The following is a 13,024-nucleotide window of genomic DNA, read 5'->3' as shown; positions in this document are numbered from 1 at the left end:
ACACCGCGTCCTCCGCTGCGCCCCGTACGTCCCCTATGACAAGCAAGTGCGCCTCCCTCCCATCAATCCATCATCTTCCCCCAGCTTGCTTCACACCGCTCCACAACAAACCTTCGCTTTCCCCTCTCCACTGTCCTCTTGGCTCCTGCCCTCCTCCAGTTCACACTGCTCCCGCCCGCACGCGCGCACCTACCGACCTAGTACAAAGCCCCATCCGCCATAGCCCACACGCACGGCTAGCTCTCTCCCTATCCTCCCCCGACACGCACGGCACGCCAAACCAGTCCTTTCACTGCACGGTACGCCGGCGCGCCAACTGCGCCCGTCTTGTCGCCGGCACCTTGCTGCTGGGCGCCAAGAAACGCCGGATGGGCTGCCTGTTGTGGATCAAGAGCCGGAGCTCCCGCAGCGGCCGGCGAGGCTACTCGGCCCCGCCCACCACGATCACCACCACCACCACCACGACCACCTCAGCCGTCAGCACGAGCCGCTCCGACGACTCCTCGGGCCCGGCGGGGCGGCGGGCGAGCAAGTCCACGGGCTCCGCCTCGTCCCAGTCGCAGCCCAGCATCTCCTCGCTCTACGAGGAGCGGGGCCACGCCCAGCTGCGGGCCTTCGACTACGACGAGCTCCGCAGCGCCACCAGCGACTTCGGCCGCGCGCAGAAGCTCGGCGAGGGCGGGTTCGGCGGCGTCTACAAGGGCTTCGTCCGCCCGCTCGCCGACGGCAGTAAGCCCGACAGCCGCGTCGCCGTCGCCGTCAAGCGCCTCAACCAGCGCGGCCTCCAGGTACGCCCGCGTGCTCCCTCCCACCGTGCCTGTCCTCTCTCTGTCAATGAATTCTCCACCCTGTTCTGCTCCCCACTGTGATGGTGTGATTCAGCATCCATAGGTGTCGCTGTAGCCGGCCAGGTAAAAAGATGCTTTATTTCCTGAAGAAATACCACAAACAATCTCACAAACTGGCTGGCTATTGGCTATTGGTGAATGTGAGAAAGCATCCACTGAGCTCAGGACGAGACTCGAGAGTATACTAGAGTGTTGTAGTAGCCCTGCCAAATTTGACCGACTGTATTCTATAATTACCACAATTGAATCGGCCGTTGCAAGTGCGGAGAATTGTTTACTGCAAACGGCATGGAAGATCTCGGCCAGGTGTTTTGCGCTTCAACTTGACTCTGGAAAAGTTGTTCAAACTTTGTTGCAGCCACGTTGGTTAGTTACTCCTTTTTGAATTGGCAGGGAAAGGAGGAGACATTTCTGAGATGCAAAATGTGGAAATTGGTTCCTTTGATTGCTATATTTGGCCAAGTTTGACCTTATCTATGTTAGAAATGTCACTTACCAACATAAAGAATGGAAATGCAGGACTTTCAAGGATCACCGACTATTCTAGTTCTAGGCTTGCAATTGCGCCGTGTCTACTGTCATATAATTAGTGAAAGTTACTAAATTGCTAAATTTTGTCAGTAATCATTTCCAGGAGCAGCTGAGAGGAGATTGCCGTGATTAGTATCCATGAGAACATACACGTAATAGTATTTTACCCAAGAAAAGAAAGCAGCCAGACGGAGGGGGAATACATTTTGAACAATGACAACAGGATCCTCTTATATCGCTTTCCTTCAAAACATAATCAATTTTGAAGAGTTGAATAGACATTACAAGTAAACGCTGCCCCTCTAGCACGCAGGAGAAATATGGAGTCAAGAAAAGGATGTGTGTGTCCATTTCGAATAAAAGAAAACAATGTGTACCAGCCTTGCTTGCTTGTACATTCTGCAATGCAGTATGGACTATGGAGTTTGCCCAATGAGAGGAGACCAACTGCTAGAATTAAGTGTTTTTGTGGGCAAATCATCCTGCTGTTCTTAGTTGACTACTATTCACAACGAGACCAAATCTTGTTAGACTCCACTCTGCACTATAGTTTTAAGTTTCTTTAATTGGGTAAGATATTATTGCAGTGACTGGGCTACCACTTCTTCTTAGACCAGTTGGAAAGATGCTTGTTAAAATTACAAGGCATCATTTGAAGTTTCCTAGTCTTCTAGATATATTACTTCACTTTCTAAGACTGCTAGAAGATGTTATCGCCTTGACAGTTTCTTCATTTCCCATCAAATTAATAATCAGCTTTCTATGTTTTTGTATATTAATTTTTTTCTAATTTTCTGTTTCTAACATTTTCATGTTTTTCTTAATGTTCTCCCAGGGACATAAGCAATGGTTGGCTGAAGTACAGTTCCTTGGGGTTCTTGAGCACCCAAATCTTGTAAAGCTTCTTGGATATTGTGCTGTTGATGGTGAAAGGGGGCCCCAAAGATTATTGGTCTACGAATTTATGCCCAATAAAAGCTTGGAAGATCACTTGTTCAGCCGAATTCATACTCCTCTCTCATGGAATAGAAGGCTTCAGATAATCTTGGGTGCTGCGGAAGGATTGGCTTACCTGCATGAAGGATTAGAACTTCAGGTATACTTTAAACATCATTGTTCACCTGCTTTCAAGTTCCTTCCGAAAATTCATTTATCATTTTCGCAAGAAATTTCTGGAGTGTCACAACCCTAATATTATGCCGCTAAATCAAACCGATGGCCCCAAAAAAAATCTACAAAGAGGCGGCATGATTTGAATAATGTGCATACGTTGTTACGTAGTGTTCAGTCTACAGAAATTGTTTGCTGTGCCTGTGCATCCAAATCTGATCTATGGAAATTAGAGGAAACTTGGACTGCAAAGTCAGTCAGGAAACTTGGACTGCAAAGTCATGAAGATGGATAGGGTAAAGCATGCTAGCAAAAGTCATGTTCAGTTTCCACTTCCCACCAAATGCATGCAAGATTCCAGGCAGCGAACTTTGTTGGAACTTTCTGAAAGCAATTTTTTTTAACATCTGTGGCTTACACGTAGTGAATGTATCCGATTTCTCCTTCATTTGTATCAGTGCTGCTGCATCAAACATTTTAGTCTACTAAGCACTAAGTACTTAGTCAAGAAGGTTCATATGGTTGGTGAATACTAAAGTATACCAGCTGTCGAGGAAAGTAGGAATCATCACATTATTTTTCTCAGAGTACTCATTTTCTCAGGCGTTTCATTAGTGTTCAAGATGTGTCTGGACCGCAATAATTTCACAGTATTTAGTCCATATTCTGACGGAATATTAAAAAAAACTTGGCTTTCAAACAGTATTTAGTGGCTCTTGCCTCGCACTGCAGAACTTCCATTCTTCTACAGTATCAGTTTTTCCTCATTTTCAATCTAATAATGTGACCTCCTCAATTTCGCTAGGTAATCTACCGGGACTTCAAAGCGTCGAACGTTTTGCTGGACAAGGACTTCCAAGCAAAGCTATCAGACTTCGGGTTAGCGAGAGAGGGGCCAACAGAAGGCAACACCCATGTCTCAACTGCGGTATGTCGCCATCCTTCTGACCCTGAGATGAGACACTTCAAGTTTTCTGCAACGCATTGCCTGATCCACCTTGCATCCCAAGTTCCCAACTAGGCCTTTGGTTGGCTGACTACCGCCATTAATTGTTGCTGATTGTGTTCGTGATGGCAAGATTATACTCCATTTGTCAATGATGCCCCCTTCTTTTTTTTGCATTTGACTTTCTGAAACATGGTTGCATAAATTTATGTCAGCATGACATACAACATATGAATTATTACATCAAGCTTATTACTGCCAGGTATATATGGCCTGATTTTCTCTCTTCAATCATTTTTTTTCATTTGCTGTTCAGGTTGTGGGGACGCACGGGTATGCTGCGCCGGACTACATTGAGACAGGTCACCTGACGTCAAAGAGCGATGTATGGAGCTTTGGGGTGGTGTTATACGAGATCCTCACAGGGCGGCGGTCACTTGATAGGAACCGGCCGCAGGGTGAACAGAAGTTGCTGGAGTGGGTGGGACAGTTCCCGCCTGACAGCCGCAACTTCCGGATGATCATGGACCCCAAGCTCCGCGGCGAGTACTCCTCGAAGGCGGCCCGGGAGATCGCCAAGCTTGCCCAGAGCTGCCTCCTCAAGAACCCCAAGGAGCGACCCGCCATGAGTGAGGTTGTCGAGGTGCTCAGGCGAGCAGTGCAGGCTGAGCTAGCCTTAGGGGACAAGGCACCCAACACAGGCAACGGAAAGAGGATCGACGTGACACCTCCATCAAAGAGGTGACCGAGAAGTGAGTCGAGGAGAGCTCATGCTCCCTCCCTTTAGGTGAGGTTTACGTATAGTTGTGCGAACCACAATAGTTTAGATGATTTGACTTGGCGGATTGTTGATAGTGCATGTTTTTCCCCTTTCTTTGAGGCTCATTTTGAATGAAGAATCGGTTACCATCGAATCTAAATTTACAAGTCCATATATAAGTACTCTCTCCGTTTCATAGTAAGTGTAGTTTTATCTAGATAAGGATGTATAATGTGTCTACAATCTACATACATCCATGTTTAGTCAAAGCTGCGACACTTATTCTAGCACGGAGGTAATAGCAGGTACAAACATTACATGGAGGACTGATTTCGCAGATAGTTAGATATCCTGCTCTGAAGGTAGGTAAAATTGTATGCCCTTCCTGCGTCAAACGCGGCCACATCTCGCAGGGTCTTCTTCCTCACGTCGACGGCGAACATCCACGCCCTCCGGTCCGACCCCTTGGCCTTGGCCATGATGTAAACGACATCTTCTTCGTGCAAGCTCAGAGCAGGTTGTTCTCCATGGAACTTCCCCATGTCATGGAGGCAAGGGGGAAGTTCCGGATGAAACTTGTCCACCGGCACCTTAAAAATGTCGAGCCCGCAGTCTTTGCACCAGCTATGCCATGGGTCGTCTAGCATCTCCCATGCCGTGGCATTCCAGTATCTCGTAACTATGGTGGTGGTGCTGGTGATGGCGTGCTGCTTCACCTTGAATCGCATCTCGAAGAACTTGATGTTGCCTTGGACGACGGCGATGTCTCGGACGTCGGATGGACATCCCTCGCGCTTCGTGCTCGGCGACGGCGGCAACGGGATGTAGCGAAGCATGGCGTCATCGTCGTGCACGGCGAGGAGGTCGCAGAATAGCATGCCGTGCCACAGGTCGACCCACGCCATCGAGCCACGCTCGCCACCGATGGTGAGCACTTTCGTCGGGCGGAAGCATGCGCGCGCGTACCTCTGTGGCTTGTCCACACGCATCAGCCTGCTAGTCCACGTCCAGGTCCTCGAGTCGAACAGGTGGAGGTCGAACCGCTTACCGTCGGCACCCTCCACCACCTCGATTGAGGCGACCATGAACTCGCCGCCATCGTCGCCACCGCGTAAGCGCAGGATGCCGGCGCAGGAGAGGTGGCGGGGTACACCGAGCAGGCGAATCGTCGACGCGGCGCCGGCGGCCTGGTAGATGTAGTACTCCATGATGAAACGGGTGGGGAAGGTGTTTTGCGAAGGGTTTATGGGGACTCGGAGCAGGACCAGGTCGTCCACAGCCGCTAGGACCGTGGGGAAACCGCGGAACTGGTCGGGCTTCACGCCCTCGCAGTGGACGGTGAAGCAGGAGACACGCGGCGGGCGCGCCGCCCAGAAGGTCACGCGGATGGCACCGCGCCCCGTCGAGAGGCACGCGTTGGCGGTGCTCGCGTTGGTGCGGTCGTCGATGTAGCCCCGGATGTCCAGGAGGATCGACTCGGGAGGCGAGCCTAGGTCTTTGGCGAAGTGGATGGGCGGGCCGGCGTCCTTGGCATCGGCATCGTCGGCGTCCTCTTCTTCCTCCGTCAAGGACTCGCACTCGTCCTCGTCTGTGGAGGTGTCATACTCATCCTCGCTGCCATGCCCCATCCTGATCTCATCGTCCTCGACGACGGTAAGGGACGAGAGATCGAATTGACTATCTTCATCCTCCATCTGCACGGGGGACAAGTTCCTGATTTTGTTTATGGAGAGAATCTTTTGAGGGTTCTACGAGATGGAGCTTTTCCTTTTAAGATCGTGAAACTCCGAACAAAGGTCTGTCCGTGACCAACACGAATTAAGTGCTCGAGTAAATATGGTTCTGAACTTCTAATAATTAATCCAATCCAACTTTTCGGCAGATTGAGAACAATATGTCGGTCTGTTAAATAGTACTTCACGACGACTCTAAATAATATTGATTTGATACAATAGATAATCCATTAAGAAACCAATTTTTTTTTTGATAACACAGGACAACGCAGACGCTCACAAACACGCACGTACAAACACCACTATGAACGCACGCACACTCTACCCCTATGAGCACCTCCGAGGGACCGAGCCGACATATCTTGAGGTTGACGAAATCAGCACTGGCGCCTCGGAGTTGACGGACACGTCACCTACCACTGAAAGCATAGCGCCAATTAAATCCTGGAATAAATCCAGATAAATGCAAACACTCATGCTAAGTCTCCTGGTGGGCTGGAACCTAACCACCAGAGTCATACTCTGTTTGCATTAAATAACCAATTTTATAAAGTCTGATTTTAAGGTAAATAATTTAAAATTGTGTGAATACAAAAGTTTATATCGCGTCCAGTCGGACTCCCCCATACAAGTTCGTCCGGTTGGACCCCTCCCGAGCCCAAGACAGCGAGTTGGTCCAGGCGATCGATCCAGAGCAGCCCCGCGTTCCCAACTCCCGGAATCGGAGATGGAGGTGGAGGCGCTGCCCGACTGGCTGGCGGGGATGGAGCTGGCCAGCAGCGGCGAGGCGGCGGGGGCCGTCAGCTCGAGGGCGACCGGCCGAGGGAAGAAGAAGGCGCTCAGGAAGGCCCTCAACCGTGAGAAGAAGCCCTCGTCGTACAGGAACAATCGCCGGGAGCCAGAACGCGGGGAGTTCATCAAGTTCCTCAGGGAGGAGGTGCCCAAGGAGACGAGGGAGGAGGACTGCATCGTCGACTACCGTGACCTCTGGGACTGTCTCTTCTCCGACCGCTTCGGTTCCTTCGACGACCAAAGTGAGTGCGTCTCAAATCGCATCTCTGGCTGTTGTTTTCTCCACAGTAATGTCACGTAGGAACCACAAATTACAATCCATATATATTGATAACATGGACGAGAAACCATCAAGATTAAGAGTATTTACATCTAACTGACTGAATTATCAGCATGATTTTTCCATTCTGCAAGCAGGATTGTGTATGTATTGTTATGTAGTTTTATGCTGACAAGCTCCTAGTATTGCTATCTAATTGTGGTATGATCACAATTTTGCTTCGTGCAGCGGCTCTTGGCCCGATGCGCCATACCTTCGGACCAATCCCGCCGTACGCCGCTTCCGATTGTACCTTGCAGATCTTCTACATCCGAGTCGCGGAGATCAGCAAAGGTGGTCTCCAGTGGCCTCTGCATGTCCATGGCTTGGTTGCCGTCAGGGACTCTGTAGATCACAATCGCAACTTCCTCTTCAACCGGGCAAGGGATGACTGCCAAATTCTCACCCAAGAGGTGACCACCATTTATCTAACCTTACCTTGCTGTCTGTTTAGTTTGCCTCTTTTATTTTTCCCTTCATTCTCCTGCTACTATCTAGTAGACTGTCAATCAATATGGTCGATTAACTGATGATAATGATGCTTGCAGGATCCATTTTTGATATTAACTGGTCCATCTCGTGCGCTCCTGTTAATTGACCCGATTACTATTGAAGTTCAGCTCAAAGTAAAGAGCAAAGCAGAGCCTGAAAAGGATGAAGTACTGGGAGTGGTGTTTTGGAATGCATCTTACACATATTTTTAATTTCAAAAAAATTGGAACCAAAAATTCGCATGTAAATCTTCTCGTGCTACACGCTTACAAAGTTGTTTCATAAAAAATTGATTTATCATGTGACGTGTGTAAAAAAGACAAAACTCAGTGCTAAAAATAATACTTTTCACAAGATAAGTTTTCTCTTTTTTATATAGACCATAAAAAATATTGGTTTTTCGTGAAACTTGACGAACGAACATATATTATGAAGATGTACATGTAAAAAATTTTGTTAAATTTTTTCGATATTTCGAAATATGATTTTGTGGTAGAGGGTGCATATGCACCCGGGAGCTGAATTGAATTTCCGTGAAGTACTGGCTTTCAGAGTCTTCGACTACCACAAAGCTTACCATTCTGATGAGGTGGAATCTCCACGGATCCTCTGCAAGCGCTGCACGCTTGAGTTCGCATACGCGCCGCTGCTTCCTTCAGTTGAGGCCACCGTCACCCTCCAAGTTATCGATGGGTCATGGGACGATCGTTTCCAAGGAGTTGTCACCTGCCGTACTACCAGATTGAAAAAAGGGGAGATTGTGTTGCTTGACTCTCGGGATGGAAAAATGCCTGTCGATTCGGATGGTGTGATCGAGCTTTCGAGGCGTGTTGTTTCTGTAGAAGAAAGGGGACAACTGTTAGTTTCCGTGCTGGCCCGTCCGATGGGTAATGACCAAGGTTTGGTTGCAACGGAGGATACCGTTGTCTTTACACAGATGAACGCCGGCACAAGCTGTGGCACGTGCCATCTTGGTTTCTGTAAGATGCAAGTTACTGTTGCTTGGTCCCTTCTTTCTACCCTGGAAGACATGTGGCTTGCTGATGAACACGGTGTATCTTGAGGGTTTTGTGGATTGTTTCGACCAGTTTAGCCTTTTTAGTGGTGTATATCTGCTGAAACTTGTTGGTAATACAAGGACAGAATGCACGTGTCGGTGTATGTACTGCAGAAGATAAGGACAGAAAATCTCGATGAGGACCTGTCACATTTTGAACCTTGTTGAAACAGGTATAGTTGAGATTTTTGTGTTGCCGGTGGCTATTGTTTCCATATACTGCATGCTGCTAGCTAGGGACTAACAAGAAAAATCTGTTTTTCATAGACGACCGGAGCTGAGGGCTGGGAGCAGTTCATGTCCATCCAGAGCCAATTGCTCCACATACATTGCGGTGATTCAGAGTCTGATAATTCAGAGTGGGGATACAGGATGGCATCAAAAACTGGTTCAGGTTTTTGCGCAACTCTTGTTTGGAGAAACGCCCCCAATCCAAAACATGCACTGAGTTTCTCTCGTACCTGTGATGGAACTTCCCACCTCATATAGGACCACGGCAACAAGGAGGACTTTGTATGTTTATTACATCTACTATCTGTAACACTGTCATCTGGATCTGAATTTCTTGTCGCGTCGTGATTGTTGCCATGAACACATTAGTTTGTAGCTATGGTCTGTTTGAAGAATACTTAACCTAGATAGGCCTCAGTACCTGAACCAGTTCTTCTGAAATTCCTGAACATGGGAGTGTCTAATTCTTCAGTTATGATAGCTCAAAGTGACTCCGAGATACCTTGCCCATTTGTCAGCTCTAGTTTTTAGTGTTGATACATTTACTACATTGCCAGTAACTTTGATGTACTCCCTCCCTCTGTTCAGATCAAATTGACGCGAGGGAGTACCTACATATTTGTCCACGTGGCCACCACTGGGGTTGATTAAACGGACCCGAGGTAGCAATGAACAAAACAAAATTCACTTTTTGTGATGGTTAAGATTAAAAATTTCCGTAGTAGGGAAAGTAAATTTCTTATTTGAAATCCCCATGTTCCTCTGCTGGTGCTCTTAGATGAACTGATGAAGTGCATGCACTCACGAATCCCCAAAGCATCACTTCCCAAACATCGACTCCTCATAATATTCCCTGCGGCGAGGACTGATGTCTGGCCCTTGGAATTGCCACATCAGCTAATTATTACGAACAGTTTGAAAATGTGACCAGCATAGAGTACATCGCATTAACATTAATAATTGCATGCCAGTAAAGGGGAACGTGTTTAGACTAGTCACAATGGAAAGTATCATACACTAGTATCATGCACATGATACTAGTTTATGATACCACCCCCACAATGCATAGTATCATATGTTAGTATCATAGTGTTATCATATTTAATGTTCACTTTTCCTAATAAACAGCTGTCTGTTTTGTAATTGGTGCACAGACACATTTTTTCACCGTCCGATCTCTTTCACGAATCTCGGCGCCGTAAGCCTCTCTTTCTTTCATTTTCTCTTTGGTGTGGCCGTCCTGTGTCACCGTGTGGGCTGAGTCAACGAAACAGCCTTTGAGTTTTTTTTTCCAACTTCATTTCCTTCGTCTTTCTCGTTTCGCTCGGGAGAGGAGGTGGAAGCCATGGCGGAGAGGCCTGCGGCGACGCCGTAGCCTGCTCGGCCGGTGTAGGAGGCAGAGGGGATTGGCGAGCTAGGAAAACCGACCACGGGCAGAGCGCTGATCCCCCAGCAGCCGGAGCGAGAGCCGCGACTCGCATTCCTCCTCGAGCTACGCTGAATAGATCGCCGATTCATGAGCGTCAAAAGCATGTGCGCCGCCGGGTTATGGGTATGCATCGGACCTTCTTCCTCTGTTGCTTGAGTTATCTGATTTTGTTCTATTATCTGGTAGGTGTGATGGTTTTGCTTGGGCGTGGTATCGCCGTAGTGTTGTCGCCGTGAGATTTGAGAATTCAATTTGCTATTATTTGTGGTTGGGCCAAGTCGTATTTTTGTGGGAGCGCGGCAGATGTAGCTAGAGAGTTCGGATTTGGGCGTTACGGAGTTCTTCCTCATTTGGTCCACTCTATTTGTTCCTGATGCTAGTGGTTGAGCTCTCTGTTAGTTTAGGTTTCAGTTTTAGGTGTGCGAGCTTGTTGATTATACTACCTCTGTCCATAAATAGATACCAAAAATTTGTCTAAATTTGAATGTATCTAGCCACGATTTAGTGTATAGATACATTCGAATTTGGAGAAATCTTTGGCATCTATTTATGGACGGAGGGAGTATTAGGCTTTTAGTTGATTTCAGGTTAGATTGAAAGTGTGTGCACATGTTGGATTAGTTAGGGTTTACGTTTGTGTCTACTTTTGAGTACTTCTGATCAGCGGCGGAGCCAGCTCATGTTTAATGCGTGGGCAAGTTACAAGTGCAGCAGCTAAGCATTTTTGCCCCAAGCAAACCCTTAGCTGAATCAAGTTTCTCTGCTGTAGTGTCAAGGAAATAAACTAGTGGGAGCCTCGGCAGCCACCTGGGCACGCCAGGTGCCGGCGCTGCCACTGTTTCTGATGTATGGTACTGCTTTTTATATCATTGATGGATTTTTTTGATTGAGATAGGTTCTGTTGCAGTCTGAGATTGTTGTAATTTTGACATTTCTACTGTCCATCAGCTATTTGTTGCTTAGGTCATGTTATATCAGACAACCTGAAGCTTTTAGAATCACTCATATGTTATCATCCTCTATTGCGATAGTTGCTTTTGAGTTCAGCTGTCTACGAACCTGGATATCATTCATCATATTCTATTAGAGTTTATCGTTCATTGTAATATGAGTATGCAGTGGAGAAGCTGCAAACAAATACATGGGTGGGGCAAATTAAAGAAGAGGAAAAATATCACGTCTTAGCTAGTGTGCTGCTGCTGTTAAAGTGTTAAAGGCTAATTTGAAGATACAGGGGATTTTTTTTGAAAACTATCCAATCGCTAGCTAATAATCTGCCAATCTGACAACCTGACTCTGTCCTTGGAAGCCTACAAGTGAAGAACTCACTAATCTCGAGTCCACCATGGGAGAGCTCACTAATCTCAGTGTTCTTTAGTGTTTCATTCTCCAGTTACCTATTTGTTCTTTAGTATTAGTATTCAGATTTCTGTTATTCACTGTCAGTCATCTCACTCTTGTTCGTCTTCATTATCCCATTCTTTCTTTGTATTTATCCATCATTGATTTCAGTACTTCAACATTTTCGTGTTCTCATTCAATCTTGAGCCTTTCAGATTGTTTTTTACAGTCACTCAGTAACTTGTTTCTCAGTGTATTTCTAAAGCATCTGAATTCTCCAGTCTATTTTAGTTGACTTTCAGTATTTCACTTTTTCATTACTTCTTTCATTCTCTCTTTTTGAATTCTTTGTATTTATCAGAATTCTTAAGTATCTTGGTTCAGTTCTTATGTTTTTCACTACTTCAGTTCTTCATTCAGTTTAGTTTTCAAAAGTTGTTGATTTCAGAGTTCAGATGCTCTTCGTCAGTTTCTTTCTTCGTTCATTCGTTCATTCATTTATTCTTTCTTTCTTAATTCATTTGTTTGTTTTCTTCATTTCCTCAGGTGCTAGTCCTTCTTTCTTCATTCATTATCCATGGCATTAGTTCTTTAGTTATCTTTCTCTATGTCGTTAACGTTTCATTCATTTCTTTTTTTTATTAAATTATTCTTCAGTCCCTTAGTCTCTCAGTTTTCAGTGTATGTCATTCTTAGTTTATTCATTTTTTCAGTCTTTTCATGTAGTCCTTCATTTTTCAGATTTAGTCTCTCAGTAATTTAGTGGCTCAGTTACTTTCCTAAGTAACTCAGTGTATGCTCAGTTATTTTTCTGCATTTCAGTTTATCATTCATTTAGAGAAATGGGTATGTCATGGTCCCTCAGTTTTCAGTATATCTCATTCTTATTTTCTTAAGTTTTTATCTGGAAGTTCTGTTAAGTCTTTCATTTTTCTTTGTTTAGTTTTTAAGTCCTTCAGTATGTCAGTTTTCTTATTTCGTCAGCTTCTCAGTTTCTCTCCATCGCTGAGAATATCTCTCTATTTTTAAGATATGCATTCTTTTTAACCTCTGTATTCCTCTGTAATTTTGTAACCTGACCTAGTTTGCTAAACTCTGGATGTTTTTGTATCACATGCCAACATGAGCCAATGTCCTAGTCGAATAGATAAGGTATTCTAGTAGCCTAGTCTTATTCTGTTCCTACAGCCATATTTGTTCGTCTCCGTCAGTCCTTCAGTTTTTCAGTTATGTCTTTATGTAAGTTTCTCATATTACTGAAACAATCTCTCGATCCCTCAGCTTTCATTCAATGTGACAGGGAGATCACCAATGGGGAGAATCGCGACTTGCATTCTCCCTCGTCCAACGGGAAGAGGTAACTTGCAAGGTTAAATGTATTGTCAGGAAGTTACATGAAAATTTTGTTGAAATTTTGTTGTAATGAACAAGAAAA

General features: G+C 45.9%; 2 protein-coding genes across 2 annotated transcripts; both read left to right on the top strand.

Annotated features, from left to right (window-relative positions):
• Positions 1-368: 368 nt before the first annotated feature.
• On the top strand, positions 369-4,272 carry LOC124652958 (probable serine/threonine-protein kinase PBL19). Its single transcript, XM_047192010.1, has 4 exons — positions 369-788; positions 2,215-2,475; positions 3,295-3,417; positions 3,752-4,272. The coding sequence occupies exons 1-4, from the start codon at positions 369-371 to the stop codon at positions 4,178-4,180; spliced, it is 1,233 nt and encodes a 410-aa protein (XP_047047966.1). The 3' UTR covers positions 4,181-4,272.
• Positions 4,273-6,655: 2,383 nt separating this feature from the next.
• Positions 6,656-8,594, top strand: LOC124657382. The gene is made up of 4 exons (XM_047195942.1): positions 6,656-6,962; positions 7,229-7,452; positions 7,588-7,712; positions 8,084-8,594. The coding sequence occupies exons 1-4, from the start codon at positions 6,656-6,658 to the stop codon at positions 8,592-8,594; spliced, it is 1,167 nt and encodes a 388-aa protein (XP_047051898.1).
• Positions 8,595-13,024: the final 4,430 nt, after the last annotated feature.

This window comes from Lolium rigidum, chromosome 5 (genome assembly GCF_022539505.1).
Source record: "Lolium rigidum isolate FL_2022 chromosome 5, APGP_CSIRO_Lrig_0.1, whole genome shotgun sequence".
NCBI lineage: Eukaryota > Viridiplantae > Streptophyta > Magnoliopsida > Poales > Poaceae > Lolium > Lolium rigidum.
Note: the sequence above shows the minus strand (reverse complement) of the source record. Positions and strands in the feature narration are given on the sequence as shown.